The 19,681-nt window shown below is 40.4% G+C and overlaps 1 protein-coding gene across 1 annotated transcript in view; it reads right to left on the reverse strand.

Moving 5' to 3' along the window:
• The window catches only part of VSIG1 (V-set and immunoglobulin domain containing 1), a 41,972-nt gene that overhangs the window by 12,975 nt on the left and 9,316 nt on the right, over positions 1-19,681 (reverse strand). Inside the window, exon 2 of the mRNA XM_070292144.1 lies at positions 3,900-4,063. Within this exon, the coding sequence (XP_070148245.1) occupies positions 3,900-4,063 (164 nt within the window). The remainder of the gene's footprint in view (positions 1-3,899; positions 4,064-19,681) is intronic.

Raw genomic sequence — 19,681 nt, forward strand, 5'->3', positions numbered from 1 at the left:
GGATGCCAGCTGCAATAACAGCCTTTCTCTTCCTCCTGTGCCAAGCTCCTATTCACATAGGCTGTGCAGCTGGGAGCCAGATTTGGCCAAAAAGATTTTTCCCCGCAGCTTTGTGACACTGCTCTCTAACTAGAAGCTGGAATATGAACAAGAAGGGTTGAAAGAATTCAGTCTGCTTTCTGTTTGAGTCTGCGTCTGAGCTAATAAATGCCTTTAGCCTCCAGAGCTGCTTTTGTGGGTTCCTTTTGGAAATGTGCAAGTCCACAGCAAACGATCCATTCTTTCCCTTCCAGCTTCTTCCTGTTCTGCTCTGCTCATCAAGGCACTAACCATAGAAGAAGAGGAATGTAGAGTAATGATGGTCTCAACCCTAGAATTTTCTCTAGACTACTTAAGGAGGCTGGGATTGCGCATGGAAGGAATATAACACCAAAAGGACGGCTTGCCTGTTCCAAACCACTCCCTTCCCAGCCTGCCATGTGCCTGAGACACCCGCCAACTGAACTGTTTCTGTAAGTCACGGAAGGTTTCTGCTTAAATGGTTTTTTGTGAGAGAGAACAAAGTAAATGGTCACCAGTCCTTAACACCTTAGCATTACATTAATTTATCAGATTTAGTATCAATAGACATCTGAGGAAATGGGACACTGAAAAGAAAAAATTTGATTGGGAGGGGTGCTGAGAAGGGAAGAAGCTGGAGGATTTCTCAATGGGAGCCACACTGGCATTTGGGGCAGACGGTTCTTTCCTGTGTGGGTCTCACCCACATATCACAAGACATTAAGCCCCTCTAGACACCATCTACTAAGCATCAGTAGCATTAGACCAACAGTTTGCTCATTTTCAAATGTGCTCCTAAGGAGATTAAACACCCTCACTTCACCAATATTTGAAAAGCATTGGATATAATACCATCTATAGAGGCCAAGCTAGAAGAATCTAAGCAGCCATGGAGTACAATGATACTAGGTTCTAGAAAGAAGTTGTTCACATTATATGGGTATTAGAGAGATGAAGATGGCACAGGGTTTCTTCCACTGTGGCTAACATAGATGAGTATGTGTTGTTTGAGAGACTCATGCTAAGTAGGTTCCATGCCTGTCCTGTTCATGGGCAGGTGAGGTTCCTGTATTAATAATTTTTTCCAGTGACTAGCTGAATGAAGAGGCAGCCATTCATAATAAGGGATCCAAAACTTCAAAGCTAGCCTGCCTGTTCTGGGGTCTAGAGTCTTCAGCTGTGACTCTTGCTGAGGAACTGACTGTCTGAATCTGTCCATGTCTTCTGAAAGGAGGGCTTCTCTAAAAGAAAGACCATGCTAATGAATATCCTTTGGCCACCTGATGCGAAAAGTCAACTCATTGGAGAAGACACTGATGCTGGGAAAGACTGAGGGCAGGAGGAGAAGGGGACGGCAGAGGACAAGACGGTTGGATGGCATCACCAGCTCAATGGACATGAGTTTGAGCAAACTCTGGGAGATAGTGAAGGACAGGGAAGCCTGGCATGCTGCAGTCCATGGGCTCGCAAAGAGCTGAACACAACTTAGTGACTGAACAACAACAAGCAACAGATGAATATCCTGGCACCTGGTCAGAAGACTTATGGAATACTTCCATAGCCTCTATTCACAAAGGAACCCCATGGAGGGAGTAGTCCCTAGGAGATCATATTCTCCCCTGATACTGAGAAGTACTAGGTCTTGGAGTCAGCAGCTCCTTTAATACAATGATCCTGGGAGAGCAGAAGATAAGCTTATTGCAAGAGTTGACCACTGCCCTGCTCAAGGCAGCAATAGAGCCTGAAACTTTTAGAGGAAGATGAAAGGAATTCCAGACATAGGCATAAAAAGCAAACTCAAGACTGTCTCAAGGCTTCCCTGGTGGCTCAGTGGTAAAGAATCTGCTTGCCAATGCAAGAGACATGGGATGGATCCCTGATCTGGGAAGATCCCACATGCTGTGGAGCAACTATGCCTGTGCACCAGTTATTGAGCCTGTTCTCTACAGCCCAGGAGCTGCAACTATGGAGCCCACACGCTGCAGCTACTGAAGCCCTCACACGCTACAGCCCACACTCCGCAACAAGAGAAGCCTCTGCGAGAAGCCTGCATACTGCAACGAAGAATAGCCCCTGCTCATTGCAACTAGGGAAAAGGCCCATACAGCAACGAAGACTCATCACAGCCAAAAAAAGAGACTGACTCACCTCTGCCAGGGGCTTGTGCTGATCTCAATTGTTACCAGACTCTGACCCTCCTATCCCACTTCGAAAATCGGGTGCCACTAGCCTAGAGACTCCAAACAATGAGCGGGTCCAATAGTACAGGTGTCACTGCCTGAGAGGTCCAACTACATCCTCCCCAAGCATCTCTTGCATGCACCAGTTTTAGACACTGACTGACTGCCTTTTTCTCAGTATTGAGGCATGGGCTGTGCTGTGTTTGAGCAGAAGTGGGTGGATCTGAGGACTGAATGCTACAAGGTATACTGCCCACGTAGAAGAATATTACTGTTCTACCATAGTTTGAAGAGAGGCACAGAATGATTCAAATACTTGTGTGACCCCATGGACTATAGCCCATAAGGCTCCTCTGTCCACAGAATTCTCCAGGCAATACTGTAGTGTGTTGCCATTCCCTTCTCCAGGGGATCTTCTTGACCTAGGGATCAAATCCAGGTCTCCTGTATTGCAGGCAGGCTGTTTACCATCTGAGCCACCAGGGAAGGCCGTCTAAGGTAACCAGTACTGGACAAAACTGTTGAACTTTGACTAGAGGGTGGCACTGATAGAGTCTCCTCTTGAACGATGTTTCCTGCTGAACAAATGTTCAGGACCTTTGGTACAAAGAGGAGTCAGCACCTCCGAAAGCTCAGAAGTGACACTGGTGCTCCTTCTTCTCCACCTCCACCCTTGGGCCTCCTCCAGCCCTCTCAACTTCCTTCTCTCCCTATCTTCTATCAGCACCACCCTTGCTTTCCTTCAAGGCCCAACTCAACTATATCCAAACCACACTGATTTGTCTCTTCTCTGAACTCCTTGTTTTGGATCATACATCCTTTTGAAAATCTGATGAAAGCTACAAATTTTTCCCCTCAAGGGATATGTATTAGCATACATGCTTGCACACTCATGCATAAATGTGCACACATACGCCCCCCTCCCTCAACATACACACATAAACCACACACTTTTGAGTATATTCATTTTAGTCTTTAGACTGATTTAAAGAAGGAATTACCCTTAAGGCCAGATGAAAAAAAAAAAATCTAGGAATAGGCAACTTGCAAGTAGAATCATCCTCCTCTTTCATCCACCCTCCCCCAGTTAGCTCTTACCCAGACCCTAGCCTCCCTTCCAGTCTCTTATCCTCTAGCCTCCAGCTGCCTCTGATTCCCCAGGGTTCATTACCACTTTGCCCTTACCCACCCATGTAGGGAGTCCCATTCTATTAAGACTCAGTCTGGCACAATGAGCTAGCTCACTTGACAAGCAGTGTCCAGATACTAAGTTTCACAGAGATCTGTGGATCAACTAGGACACATATTTGAACTAGGGTTTTCTGAAAATAACAGGGAGAGATCTGGAGCAGGGAGAAGCCCTTTCAGAAGTACTGCTCATTTCACCTAAGAAAGACCCTTCCTGCCTACTCGAGAATACAGGATATACTTGATGCTGACCTACACAGAATGGAGGTCACAGGCCATAACTAAATATGAGGAGAGGACAAAGGCTGTCACTTAGATGATGATCTTCCCTAAACAGCTATCTCCAAACTTCTAGTATCTGAGGCTCTGTTCCTGTTGCCACTGGCTTGCCATTCCTTCTTCACACACTGACCCCAACAGTTTATGTCAGAATTACTGAAGGGGAATAGTTCATGGGGAAAAAGTTCTTACGGAAACTGGCTGTGACTCCTCCTTATGGAAGAATGTCCACTGAATGGAGAGCTTGTTCAGGGAGGCCACAGTGGTGGTGTAGGTGCAGATGAGAGTGACATCAGATCCAACAGTCACATTCACAAAACTGTCTGGGATGGTCACTTGCACTCCATTAACTCGACCTGAAAAGATAATCATCAAAAAACAATGGTACACCTTCACATTTTAGTGACATTTTTTTCACTACAAAGCACTTTCAATGACATCTTGAGGAGAATGTAGAATGAACCATGTCTGAAAGTCAAGCAAGCAACTGGCATGGGGTAGGAGAATTTCTAACTAATTACAGTGTGAAGATCTTCAACTCCTATGTGGTGGTGAGTTAACAATACTAAATTGAGAATTTCTTCCGTGTGAGTATGGCCTGACATGGAAGTTCTTAAAGTGTTATCCAGAGACCCAAAAAGTCTGCATTGAGACTTTCTGCATTGAGAACAACCAACACAGTTGGCCCAGGGCTGATGAAGTTCCTTGGATGTGGCACGTTCAGTTTTAAAACCAGGTAAGTCTTGAGCAAGAGATGCTGGTTTTGCTAGGACTTTTTAGTGCTTAAACCAGGAAAGTCCCAAGAAAACTAAATGAGTTGGTTATCCTAGCCCTAAGACCATTTTAGGGAGGCTACAAGATCCACAATGGTAAAGAATCTGCTTGCCAATGCAGGAGATGCAGGTTTGACCCCTGGGTTGGGAAGATCCCCTGGAGGAGGAAATGACAACCCACTCCAGTGTTCTTTCCTGGAAAATTCCATGGACAGAAGAGTCTGACAGGCTATAGTCCATGGGGTCGCAAAGTCAGACACAACTGAGGTACCATTTCACGCCAGTCAGAATGGCTGCTATCCAAAAGTCTACAAGCAATAAATGCTGGAGAGGGTGCAGAGAAAAGGGAACCCTCTTACACTGTTGGTGGGAATGCAAACTAGTACAGCCACTATGGAGAACAGTGTGGAGATTCCTTACAAAACTGGAAATAGAACTGCCTTATGACCCAGCAGTCCCACTGCTGGGCATACACACTGAGGAAACCAGAATTGAAAGAGACACGTGTACCCCAATGTTCATCACAGCACTGTTTATAATAGCCAGGACATGGAAACAACCTAGATGTCCATCAGCAGATGAATGGATAAGAAAGCAGTGGTACATAGACACAATGGAGCATTACTCAGCTATTAAAAAGAATACATTTGAATCAGTTCTGATGAGATGGATGAAACTGGAGCCGATTATACAGAGTGAAGTCAGTCAGAAAGAAAAACACCAATACAGTATACTAACACATATATATGGAATTTAGAAAGATGGCAATGATGACCCTGTATGCAAAACAGCAAAAAAGACACAGATGTGTATAGCAGACTTTTGGACTCAGAGGGAGAGGGAAGAGGGTAGGATGATTTGGGAGAATGGCATTGAAACATGTATACTATCATGTAAGAATCGAATCACCAGTCTATGTCCGATGCAGGATACAGCATGCTTGGGGCTGGTGCACGGGGATGACCCAGAGGGATGTTGTGGGGAGGGAGGTGGGAGGGGGGGTTCATGTTTGGGATCGCATGTACACCTGTGGTGGATTCATGTCAATGTATGGCAAAACCAATACAGTATTATAAAGTAAAATAAAGTAAAAATAAAAAGTTAAATAAAAAAAAAAGAAGCAGGGTAAAAAAAAAAAAATGACAGAATGATCTCTGTTCGTTTCTAAGGCAAACCATTCAATATCACAGTAATCCAAGACTATGCCCCAACCAGTAACGCTGAAGAAGCTGAAGTTGAACAGTTCTATGAAGACCTATGAGACCTTCTAGAAATAACACCCCAAAAAGATGTCCTTTTCATTATAGGGGACTGGAATGCAAAAGTAGGAAGTCAAGAAACACCTGGAGTAACAGGCAAATTTGGTCTTGGAGTACGGAATGAAGCAGGGCAAAGGCTAATAGAGTTTTGCCAAGAGAACGCACTGGTCATAGCAAACACCCTCTTCCAACAACACAAGAGAAGACTCTACACATGGACATCACCAGATGGTCAACACCGAAATCAGATTGATTATATTCTTTGCAGCCAAAGGTGGAGAAGCTCTATACAGTCAGCAAAAACAAGACCAGGAGCTGACTGTGGCTCAGATCATGAATTCCTTATTGCCAAATTCAGACTTAAATTGAAGAAAGCATGGAAAACCAGTAGACCATTCAGGTATGACCTAAATCAAATCCCTTATGATTGTACAGTGGAAGTGAGAAATAGAATTAAGGGACTAGATCTGATAGAGTGCCTGATGAACTATGGATGGAGGTTCCTGACATTGTACAGGAAACAGGGATCAAGACCATCCCCATGGATGAACTCTGGGAGTTGGTGATGGACAAGGAGGCCTGGCGTGCTGCGATTCATGGGGTCGCAAAGAGTCAGACACGACTGAGCGACTGAACTAAACTGATAGTTTTCCTATTTAAATTCCATTGATTTCAGCTCTTGATTGTTTCCTTCTTCTGCTTATTCTGGGTTTATTTTATTCTTTTTTTTCTAGTTCCTTGATGTAAAAATTTCAATCATTCACTTGAGACTTTTCTTCATTTCAAATCTAAGCATTTAGTGTTATAAATTTCTCTCTCAGCACTGCTTTAGCTGCATGTTACATTCGTCTGTATTTTATATTTCAATTTTCACTCAGTTCTTTATATATTTTAGAAAATTTCCTTTGAGACTTTCTCAGTGATCCACAGATTATTTAGAAGTGTGCTGTATGATTTTCACGTATTTAGAGACTTTCCTGTTGTCTTTCTGTTCCTTGTTTATAGTTTATTTCCACTGCAGTCAGAAAATAAACTGTTTAATTTCAAATTTTTTAAAGTTGCTGAGGTCTGTTATATGGCCATGCCTATGGTCTATCTTGCTAAGTGTTCTGTGGGCACTTGGGTAAAAAAAGTACATTCTGCTCTTTTGGGGTAGAGTGTTCTATACAAAGAGCATGAGTGTCAAGTCGCTTCAATTGTGTCCAACTCTTTGTGACCCTGTGGACTGTATCCCACCAGGGTCCTCTGTCCATAGGATTCTCCAGGCAAGAATACTAGAGTGGGTTGCCAAGCCATCCTCCAGGGGATCTTCTCTACCCAGGGATCAAACCTACATCTCTTATGTCTCCTGTACTGGCAGGTGGGTTCTTTACCACGAGCACCACCTGGGAAGCCCATCTATACAAAGAGATGTACTTGGAGAATAGCATTGAAACAAAACATGTATATTACCATATGTAAAATAGATGACCAGTGCAAATTCTATGCATGAAGCAGGGTACCCAAAGCTGGTGCTCTGGGACAATCCGGAGCGGTGGGGTGGGCAGGGAGGAGGGAGGGGGGTTCAGGATGGTGGGAACACATGTACACCCATGGCTGATTCATGTAGATGTATGGCAAAAAACACCACAGTATTGTAGGAAGTAATTAGCCTCCAATTAAAATTAATTAATTAATTTTAAAAAACACTATGAATACTCACCAAGACAGACCACATTCTGGGCCATGAAGCAAACTTTAACAATTTTAAAAGAACAGAAATCAAACACTATCTGCTCTCAGACCACAATGAAAATAAAGCAAAAATCAATAACAGAAAAGATTACTTGAAAGTCCCAAAATACTAGGAGATTAAACAGCATGCTTCTAAATAACATATGGGTCAAAGAAGAAATCTCAGGAGAAATTTGTAAATATTTTTTAACTAGGTGAAAATGAAAATACAACTTATCAAAATTTATGATATGCCGCCAAAACAGTGCTTAGAGGAAGATTTACTACACTGAATGTGAAAGCTCTAAAATCAATCATCCTTAGGAAACTAGAAAAAGAAGAGTAATAAACAATAAGGTCCTATTGTATAGCACAGGGAGCTATACTCAGTATCCAGTGATAAACCATAATGGAAAAGAATATGAAAAAGAATAAATATGTATAACTGAATAACTTTGCTGTACAGCAGAAATTAATACATTGTAAATCAACTATATTTCCATTAAATTAAAAAAATAGGAGTATATTAAATTCAAAGTAAGCAGAAAAAAAGAAATAATGAAAATTAGAGTAGAAATCAATGAAACTGAAAACAGGAAATAAATTGACAAAACTAATGAAACCAAAAGTGGTTATCTGAAAAGATAAAGAAAATTAGGCTCTAGTTAGCGTAGGAAAAAAATACAAAGGATATAATTACTAATAAAAGAGGGGCCATCACTGCAGATACCATGGACATTACAAGGATTAATAAAAGAATACCAGGAACAAATCTATGCCCACAAATTTGACAACCTAGATGAAATGGCCCAATTTCTTGAAAGACACAATCTGCCAAAACTCACACAAAAAGTAGACAACTGGAACAGGCCTATGTCTATTCTTTATCTATGAAAGAAATTGAATCAATAATTTAAAACTTTCCAAAATAGAAAGCACCAGGTTCAGATGGGTTCACCGGTGAATTCTACCAAAAATTTAAGGAAGAAACTGTATCAACTGTCTACAATCTCCTTTAGAAAACAGAACAAAGGGAATGCTTCCTAACTCATCCTAAGATCCAACATCACCCTAATACTAGAACCAGAAAAAGATATTACAAGAAAACTAGAGACCAACATGTCTTATGAACACAGATGCAAAAATCCTCAGCAAAATATTAGCAAATCAAATCCAACAATGAGTAAAAAGAATTTCTACACCAAGACCAAGTGTGATTTATACCAAGCATGCAAGCGTGGTTCAACACTTGAAAATCAATTCATTATCACAGAAATAGGCTAAAGAAAAAAAAATCACATGATCACATCAATATATGCAGAGAAAGCATTTGACAAAGTCTAACAAGTATTCATGATAAAGACTCTAGTAAACTAAGAATAGAGGACTTATTCAATTTGATGTAGAACAGCTACAAAATTCCTACAGCTAATATCATACATAATGGTGAAAAACTAGAAGCTTTCCTATTAAGATCAGGAACAAGGCAAGGATATCCCCTCTCATCACTCTTTATGAGTCTTATACTGGAAGTCCTAGCTGATGCAATAAGACACAAAAAGGAAATAAAAGGTATATGGATTGTGAGAAATGACAGATGACATGCTGCTTATGCAGAAAATCCAAAAGAATCAGCAAAAAACCTCCTGGAACTAGTAAGTGATTATAAGAAAGTTTCAAGATACAAGGTTAATGTACAAAACTTTATTGCTTTCCTGCATACTAGCAATGAACAAGTAGAATTTGAAATTAAAAACACAATGGGATAAATTAGGAGCTTTGAATGAACACACACACACTACTGTACATAAGACAGGTAACCAAAAAGGACCTTCTCTATAGCACAGGGAACTCTATTCAATATTCTTGGATAATCTATATGAGAAAATAATCTGAAAAAGAATGAATATATGTGTATTTGTAACTGAATCACTTTGCCATACACCTGAAACTAACACAACATTGTAAATCAACTATTCTCCAATAAAATTAAAATAAAAGAACACAAAATTTTGTGTATATAAAATACACAAAATTTAAATATAATACTTAAGTCTAACAAAATATGTACAAGATCTATATGAAGAAAACTAAAAAACTCTGATGGAAGAAATGAAAGAAGAATTAATAAATGGAGAGACATTTCAGGTCTAAGGATAGGAAGACAATATTGTCAAGATGTCAGTTCTTCCAAACTTGATCTATAGACTCAGTGTAATCCCAGTCAAAATCCCAGCAAGTTACCATGTGGATATCAACTAAGTTACTCCAAAGTTTATATGAAGAGACAAAAGACCCAGAATAATCAACACAAAATACTAAAGGAGAAGAACAAAGTTGGAGAACTGATATTAACAACCTTAAGACTTCCTATAAAGCTACAGTAATCAAGACCATGTAGTACTGATGAAGGAATAGACAAATAGAGCAATGGACCAGAATAGAGAGGCTAGAAACAGACTCACATAAATATAGTCAACTGATCTTTGACAAAGGAGCAAAGGCAACACAATGGAGGAAAGAAAATCTCAACAAACGGTGCTGGAACACTGGATGTCCATGGGAAAAATAATAATAATCTATACATAGATCTTACACATTTCACAAAATTATCTCAAAATGGATCACAGATCTAAATGTAAAAAGCAAAACTAAAAAACTCCTCAAACACAGACAGCATTGGAGAAAATCTAGATGACCTTGGGTTTGATGATGACTTCAGATTTAATACCAAAGGCATGATCCGTGAAAGAAAAAGTTGACAAACTGAACTTCATTAAAACTAAAACTGCTCTGTGAAAGACACTGTCAAGAGAACTCTTAAAACTCAGTAATAAGCAGACAACTGGATTTAAAAAATGGACTAAATACCATCAAGAGACATCTCACCAAAGGTAATATATAGATGGCAAACGAGCATATGAAAAGATGATCCCCATTGTATGTCATCAGGGAAATGCTAATTAAAACAACATTACAGGGGGTACTTCCCTGGCAGTCCAGTGGTTAAGACTCCAGGCGTCTAAAGTATGGGGTGCAGGTTGGATCCTTGGTCGGGGAACTAAGATCCCACATGCCACATGGCACAGCCAAAAAATATGTATTTTTAAAAATTAAAAAAATTCACAACACACAATGCTGATGAGGATGTGGAGCAACAGAAACTCTCATTTGTTGCTGCTGGAAAGGCAAAATGGTACAGCCACTTTGAGACAGTTTGGTGGTTTCTTACAAAACTAAACATACTCTGACCACACTATCCACCAATTGTGTTCCTTGATATTTAACCAAAGAAGTTGAAAACATATGTCCACACACACACACACACAAAATATGCACAGAGATGTTTACAGAAGATTTATTTATAACTGCTACAACTTGGAAGCAACCAAGATGTCCTTCAGTAGGTGAATGGATTAAAAAACTGTGGTATATCCAGACAATGCAATGTTACTCAGTGCTGAAAATCAATGAGTTATCAAGCCATGAGAAGACATGGAGAAATCTTAAATGCATATTCCTAAGTTAAAGAAGTCAATCTGAAAAGGCTATACACTGTGTGATTCCAACTTAAGTGACATTCTGGAAAAGGTGAAACTATGGAGACAGTAAACAGATCAATGGTTGCAAGGTGCTGGTATAGAGGAAGGCATCAACAGGTAGAGCAAAAGGGATTTTTAGGACAGTGAAAATACTCTGTACAGTAATATAATGGTGGATATATGTGATTATACATTTGTCAAAACCTATAGACATTTTGTCTATTATGTTAGGAAACTCCTATTTTAAATCTTCCATTTTAGCAGACAGTCCATTTTACTTATGTTCTGTGCACAGGTCTCAGCCTACTTTGTGGGCTGTACTTCTAATGCTGGTTTAATTTTCGGTCTTTGTGGTATTGTTTTGATCTCTTTGGTTATCTGGAGTCAGCAGGGCATCTGTACATCGCTGACCCTGTTGCCTGAGTGGGTGGAAGCATTTCCCCAGGTCAGGCTGCTGGGTGTCTCTCGGCGGGGGATAGGTATGGCAAGACACTCCTACTGGAAGCCCCTAGCTGCTCTGGTGTCTCTGTTTGGAGGAAGAGAGACAAAGAGCCTTCTAGAACCAGGTACTTGCTGTGACTTAATCCCTTTTTTCTGTTCCACCCTCCCCCCTCAGTATCGCTAGGTGAAAGTAGGGGATCTTAGGCCCAGTGAGCAAGGAGATTGCTTCTTTTGTCGACTATTGTTGGCGGGACTCCTGATGATTCCCCCCTGCCAGTGTGTTTAGCTCATCTGATGTCAGAGGGACTCCCACTCATTCTGGGTTCCCGTCCTCCTCTGGGTAAAGAGACATAAGACATCCTGCCTCTCTGTTGTTTCCAGGGTCCCAAGCAAGCTTGCTTTCTTTCTTCTTTTTTTAAAAATTTTTATTCAGAGGGAGGGAAAGATGGCGGAGGAATAGGACGGGAAGATCACGTTCTCCCTCACAAATTCCTCAAAAGAACATTTCAACGCCGAGCAAACTCCACAAAACAACTTCTGTAGGCTGGCAGAGGACATCAGGCAACCAGAAAAGCAGACCATTCTCTTCAAAACAGGTAGGAAAAAATATAAAAGATGAAAAAGGAGACAAAGGAGGTGGGGAGGGAGCTCCGTCCCGGGAAGGGAAGCCCGTCCCAGGAAGGGAATTTTAAGAAGAGAGGTTTCCAAACACCAGGGAACACTCTCCCTGCCGAGTCTGTGGCGAGCCTTGGAAACACAGAGGGCAACATAACAGGAAGTAAAAATAGATAAATAATTAAAACCAAGAGATTACAAGCCCACCAGTAACTCCCCCAGCGGAAAAGCAGCACAGACGCCTGCATCCGCCATTGGGAAGTGGGGGCAGGGCAGGGACACGCGGGAGGCGCGGGCTGCAGAGCTTTGTAAGAATCGGGCAGGAATGCCCCACGCGCAACCAGAACGATCTAACCTGGGCTAGCAAACCAGACTGTGGGATAGCTACCACGCGAAAAGCTCGAACATAAGACACCGCCAGGACTGAGCACAGAACAAAGGACGGAGCGGAAAAAGCCGGCTGCAGACCATTCCCCGCCGGGGACAGGCAGCCAGAGCCGTAAGGACTGGAAAGGGGTAATTGCAGACCCGGAGAGACTTTACTTACCTAACTGCAAGCAGGCTCCTTTGCTAAGACTTCTGGGGGTGCTGGACAGTCACAGTCTGCTTCACGGGGTGCGCCAGCGGTCCACCCAGAAAGCTGAGCAGCAGCGGCGGAAAAGGTGACAAGCCCCGGCGATTGCGCTCGCCAAACTCCTGAGCTACTCGGACCTGGGTAGGGCACAAAGCGCAGTCCCAGCCGCATCTGTGCCTCTGAGGGCTGCCTGAGGGCCGAACCTGAGCGGCTTGGACCGGGGAAGTGCACGCAGCCTAGGGCCGGCCCCAGATGGTTCCCGGCTGAGCATCGTAGAGCCGGAGCGGTTTGTGCGCTGCGAGAAAGGACAGGTCAAGCGGGGCAGAGATACTGTGTACACACGACAGTGCTATTTGTTTGCAGCATCCCCCCTCCCCACAGCGCGACTGAACTAGTGAGCCTAAAAACCAGCAAACAGAAGAAGTTAAACAGAGGAAACCACCTTGGAAGTGAGCCCACACGGCCCATAACATCAGAGAAGAGCCAGATATATTTTTAATTTTTTAATATTTTTAAAATCATTCTTTTTTTTTTGCCTTTTGCTTTTTTTTTCTTTTTTTCCAAGCTTTTTTTTAATTGTTAAGTCTTCTATTTCTCCTCTAATTTTTATTTCTATAACCTAGTATTACTATTTTTTTTTAAAAAAAACTTTTTTTTTTTTTTAAGGCAAACACCATATATACTCTTTGGATGGTTGTTGGTGTTTTGGTTTTTTTTGTTTGTTTGTTTGTTTGTTTTTTAATAATTCTTTTTTTTCTTTCTTCCTTTTTCCTTCTGCTTTTCTTTAATATTGTATCTTTGAAAATCCAACCTCTACTCCAGATTTTTAATCTTTGTTGTCAAATTTGTACATTTAAAAACCCAAACTTCACTACCCAAGTTTACCTGAGAGCGAGATTACTGGCTTGTCCACTCTCTCCTCCTCTGGCCTCTCCTTTTTCTCCACCAGGTGGCCTCTGTCTCTTTTCTCCCCCATCTCTTCTCTATCCAACTCTGTGAATCTCTGTGTGTTCCAGACGGTAGAGAACACCTAAGGAACTGGTTACTGGCAGGATTTGTCTCTCTCCTACTCATTCCTCTCTCTTATCCTCCTGGTCACCTCTGTCTACTTCCTCCCTCTCCTCTTCCCCGTATAACTCTGTAAATACCTCTGAGCAGTCCAGACTATAGAGCGCACATAAGGAAGAGACTACTGGCTAGCTTGCTCTCTCCTCTCTTGATCTCACCGCATCTCATTCCAGTTACCTCTAACTACCCCCTCCATCTTCTCTTCTCCTTGTAACTCAGTGAACCTCTCTGAGTGTCCCTCAAGGTGGAGAAACTTTTCATCTTTAACCTAGATGTTTTATCATCGGTGCTGTATAGATGGAGAAGTCTAGAGGCTACTGTAAAAATAAAACTGAAAACCAGAAGCAGGAAGCTTAAACCCAAAGCCTGAAAACATTAGAGAACTCTTGAATTCAGGGAACATTAAGCAATAGGAGCTCATCAAATGCCTTCATACCTACACTGAAACCAAGCTCCACCCAAGGGCCAACAAGTTCCAAAACAAGACATACCACGCAAATTCTCCAGCAACACAGGAACACTCCCCTGAGCCTCAATATACAGGCAGCTCAAAATTATCCCAAAACCTTTGATGTCTCATAACCCATTACTGGTCACTCCACTGCACTCCAGAGAGAAGAAACCCAGCTCCACCCACCAAAACTCCAACACAAGCCTCCCTAACCAGGAAACCTTGACAAGCCACTGATAGAACCCCACCCAAAGTGAGGAAGCTCCATAATAAAGAGAACTCCACAAATTATCAGAATATAAAAAGGCCACCCCAAACGCAGCAATATAACCAAGATGAAGAGACAGAGGAATACTCAGCAGGTAAAGGAACAGGAGAGTTGCCCACCAAACCAAACAAAAGAGGAAGAAGTAGGGAATCTACCAGAGAAGGAATTCCGAATATTGATAGTGAAAATGATCCAAAATCTTGAAATCAAAATGGAAACACAGATAAATAGCCTAGAGACAAGGATTGAGAAGATGCAAGAAAGGTTTAACAAGGACCTAGAAGAAATAAAAAAGAGTCAAAATATAATGAATAACACAATAAATGAGATCAGAAACACTCTGGAGGCAACAAATAGTAGAATAACGGAGGCAGAAGATAGGATTAGTGAAATAGAAGATAGAATGGTAGAAATAAATGAATCAGAGAGGAAACAAGAAAAACGAATTAAAAGAAACGAGGACAATCTCAGAGACCTCCAGGACAATATGAAACGCTCCAACATTCGAATTATAGGAGTCCCAGAAGAAGAAGACAGAAAGAAAGATCATGAGAAAATCCTTGAGGAGATAATAGTTGAAAACTTCCCTAAAATGGGGAAGGAAATAATCACCCAAGTCCAAGAAACACAGAGAGTCCCAAATAGGATAAACCCAAGGCGAAACACCCCAAGACACATATTAATCAAATTAACAAAGATCAAACACAAAGAACAAATATTAAAAGCAGCAAGGGAAAAACAACAAATAACACACAAGGGGATTCCCATAAGGATAACAGCTGATCTGTCAATAGAAACTCTTCAGGCCAGGAGGGAATGGCAAGACATACTTAAAGTGATGAAAGACAATAACCTACAGCCCAGATTACTGTACCCAGCAAGGATCTCATTCAAATACGAAGGAGAAATCAAAAGCTTTACAGACAAGCAAAAGCTGAGAGAATTCAGCACCACCAAACCAGCTCTCCAACAAATTCTAAAGGATATCCTCTAGACAGGAAACACGAAAAGGGTGTATAAACCCGAACCCAAAACAATAAAGTAAATGGCAACGGGATCACACTTATCAATAATTACCTTAAACGTAAATGGGTTGAACGCCCCAACCAAAAGACAAAGACTGGCCGAATGGATACAAAAACAAGACCCCTCTATATGCTGCTTACAAGAGACCCACCTCAAAACAAGGGACACATACAGACTGAAAGTGAAGGGCTGGAAAAAGATATACCACGCGAATAGAGACCAAAAGAAAGCAGGAGTGGCAATACTCATATCCGATAAAATAGACTTTAAAACAAAGGCTGTGAAAAGAGACAAAGAAGGCCACTACATAATGATCAAAGGAACAATCCAAGAAGAAGATATAACAATTATAAATATATATGCACCCAATATAGGAGCACCGCAATATGTAAGACAAATGCTAACAAGTATGAAAGGGGAAATCAACAATAACACAATAATAGTGGGAGACTTTAATACCCCACTCACACCTATGGACAGATCAACTAAACAGAAAATTAACAAAGAAACGCAAACTTTAAATGATACATTAGATCAGTTAGACCTAATTGATATCTATAGGACATTTCACCCCAAAACAACGAATTTCACCTTTTTTTCAAGTGCTCATGGAACCTTCTCCAGGATAGATCACATCCTGGGCCATAAATCTAAACTTGATAAATTCAAAAAAATCGAAATCATTCCAAGCATCTTTTCTGACCATAATGCATTAAGATTAGATCTCAATTACAGGAGAAAAACTATTAAAAATTCTAACATATGGAGGTTGAACAACACACTTCTGAATAACCAACAAATCACAGAAGAAATCAAAAAAGAAATCAAAATATGCATAGAAACTAATGAAAATGAAAACACAACAACCCAAAACCTGTGGGACACTATAAAAGCAGTGCTAAGAGGAAAGTTCATAGCAATACAGGCATACCTCAAGAAACAAGAAAAAAGTCAAATAAATAACCTAACTCTACAACTAAAGCAACTAGAAAAGGAAGAGTTGGAGAACCCCAGAGTTAGTAGAAGGAAAGAAATCTTAAAAATTAGGGCAGAAATAAATGCAAAAGAAACAAAAGAGACCATAGCAAAAATCAACAAAGCCAAAAGCTGGTTCTTTGAAAGGATAAATAAAATTGACAAACCATTAGCCAGACTCATCAAGAAGCAAAGAGAGAAAAATCAAATCAATAAAATTAGAAATGAAAATGGAGAGATCACAACAGACAACAAAGAAATACAAAGGATCATAAGAGACTACTATCAGCAGTTGTATGCCAATAAAATGGACAACGTGGAAGAAATGGACAAATTCTTAGAAAAGTACAATTTTCCAAAACTGAACCAGGAAGAAATAGAAAATCTTAACAGACCCATCACAAGCACGGAAATTGATACTGTAATCAGAAATCTTCCAGCAAACAAAAGCCCAGGTCCAGATGGCTTCACAGCTGAATTCTACCAAAAATTTCGAGAAGAGCTAACACCTATCCTACTCAAACTCTTCCAGAAAATTGCAGAGGAAGGTAAACTTCCAAACTCATTCTATGAGGCCACCATCACCCTAATACCAAAACCTGACAAAGATGTCACAAAAAAAGAAAACTACAGGCCAATATCTCTGATGAACATAGATGCAAAAATCCTCAACAAAATTCTAGCAATCAGAATCCAACAACACATTAAAAAGATCATACATCATGACCAAGTGGGCTTTATCCCAGGGATGCAAGGATTCTTCAATATCCGCAAATCAATCAATGTAATTCACCACATTAACAAATTGAAAAATAAAAACCATATGATTATCTCAATAGATGCAGAGAAGGCCTTTGACAAAATTCAACATCCATTTATGATAAAAACTCTCCAGAAAGCAGGAATAGAAGGAACATATCTCAACATAATAAAAGCTATCTATGACAAACCCACAGCAAACATTATCCTCAATGGTGAAAAATTGAAAGCATTTCCCCTAAAGTCAGGAACAAGACAAGGGTGTCCACTTTCACCGCTACTATTCAACATAGTTCTGGAAGTTTTGGCCACAGCAATCAGAGCAGAAAAAGAAATAAAAGGAATCCAAATTGGAAAAGAAGAAGTAAAACTCTCACTGTTTGCAGATGACATGATCCTCTACATGGAAAACCCTAAAGACTCCACCAGAAAATTACTAGAGCTCATCAATGAATATAGTAAAGTTGCAGGATATAAAATCAACACACAGAAATCCCTTGCATTCCTATACACGAATAATGAGAAAGTAGAAAAAGAAATTAAGGAAACAATTCCATTCACCATTGCAACGAAAAGAATAAAATACTTAGGAATATATCTACCTAAAGAAACTAAAGACCTATATATAGAAAACTATAAAACACTGATGAAAGAAATCAAAGAGGACACTAATAGATGGAGAAATATACCATGTTCATGGATTGGAAGAATCAATATAGTGAAAATGAGTATACTACCCAAAGCAATTTACAAATTCAATGCAATCCCTATCAAGCTACCAGCCACATTTTTCACAGAACTAGAACAAATAATTTCAAGCTTTGTATGGAAATACAAAAAACCTCGAATAGCCAAAGCAATCTTGAGAAAGAAGAATGGAGCTGGAGGAATCAACTTGCCTGACTTCAGGCTCTACTACAAAGCCACAGTCATCAAGACAGTATGGTACTGGCACAAAGACAGACATATAGATCAATGGAACAAAATAGAAAGCCCAGAGATAAATCCACACACATATGGACACCTTATCTTTGACAAAGGAGGCAAGAATATACAATGGAGTAAAGACAATCTCTTTAACAAGTGGTGCTGGGAAAACTGGTCAACCACTTGTAAAAGAATGAAACTAGATCACTTTCTAACACCGCACACAAAAATAAACTCAAAATGGAATAAAGATCTAAATGTAAGATCAGAAACTATAAAACTCCTAGAGGAGAACATAGGCAAAACACTCTCAGACATAAATCACAGCAGGATCCTCTATGATCCACCTCCCAGAATGCTGGAAATAAAAGCAAAAATAAACAAATGGGATCTAATTAAAATTAAAAGCTTCTGCACAACAAAGGAAAATATAAGCAAGGTGAAAAGACAGCCATCTGAATGGGAGAAAATAATAGCAAATGAAGCAACTGACAAACAACTAATCTCAAAAATATACAAGCAACTTCTGCAGCTCAACTCCAGAAAAATAAATGACCCAATCAAAAAATGGGCCAAAGAACTAAATAGACATTTCTCCAAAGAAGACATACGGATGGCTAACAAACACATGAAAAGATGCTCAACATCACTCATTATTAGAGAAATGCAAATCAAAACCACAATGAGGTACCACTTCACACCAGTCAGAATGTCTGCGATCCAAAAATCTGCAAGCAATAAATGCTGGAGAGGGTGTGGAGAAAAGGGAACCCTCCTACACTGTTGGTGGGAATGCAAACTAGTACAGCCACTATGGAGAACAGTGTGGAGATTCCTTAAAAAATTGCAAATAGAACTACCTTATGACCCAGCAATCCCACTTCTGGGCATACACACCGAGGAAACCAGAATTGAAAGAGACACATGTACCCCAATGTTCATCGCAGCACTGTTTATAATAGCCAGGACATGGAAACAACCTAGATGTCCATCAGCAGATGAATGGATAAGAAAGCTGTGGTACATATACACAATGGAGTATTACTCAGCTGTTAAAAAGAATTCATTTGAATCAGTTCTGATGAGATGGATGAAACTGGAGCCGATTATACAGAGTGAAGTAAGCCAGAAAGAAAAACACCAATACAGTATACTAACACATATATATGGAATTTAGGAAGATGGCAATGATGACCCTGTATGCAAGACAGGGAAAGAGACACAGATGTGTATAATGGACTTTTGGACTCAGAGGGAGAGGGAGAGGGTGGGATGATTTGGGAGAATGACATTCTAACATGTATACTATCATGTGAATTGAATCGCCAGTCTATGTCTGACGCAGGATGCAGCATGCTTGGGGCTGGTGCATGGGGATGACCCAGAAAGATGTTCTGGGGAGGGAGGTGGGAGGGGGGTTCATGTTTGGGAATGCATGTAAGAATTAAAGATTTTAAAATTTAAAAAATAAAAAACTAAAAATTAAAAAAAAATAAAATAAAATCAACACACAGAAATCCCTTGCATTCCTATACACGAATAATGAGAAAGTAGAAAAAGAAATTAAGGAAATAATTCCATTC

Source organism: Ovis canadensis, chromosome X (assembly GCF_042477335.2).
Source record: "Ovis canadensis isolate MfBH-ARS-UI-01 breed Bighorn chromosome X, ARS-UI_OviCan_v2, whole genome shotgun sequence".
Classification (NCBI taxonomy): domain Eukaryota; kingdom Metazoa; phylum Chordata; class Mammalia; order Artiodactyla; family Bovidae; genus Ovis; species Ovis canadensis.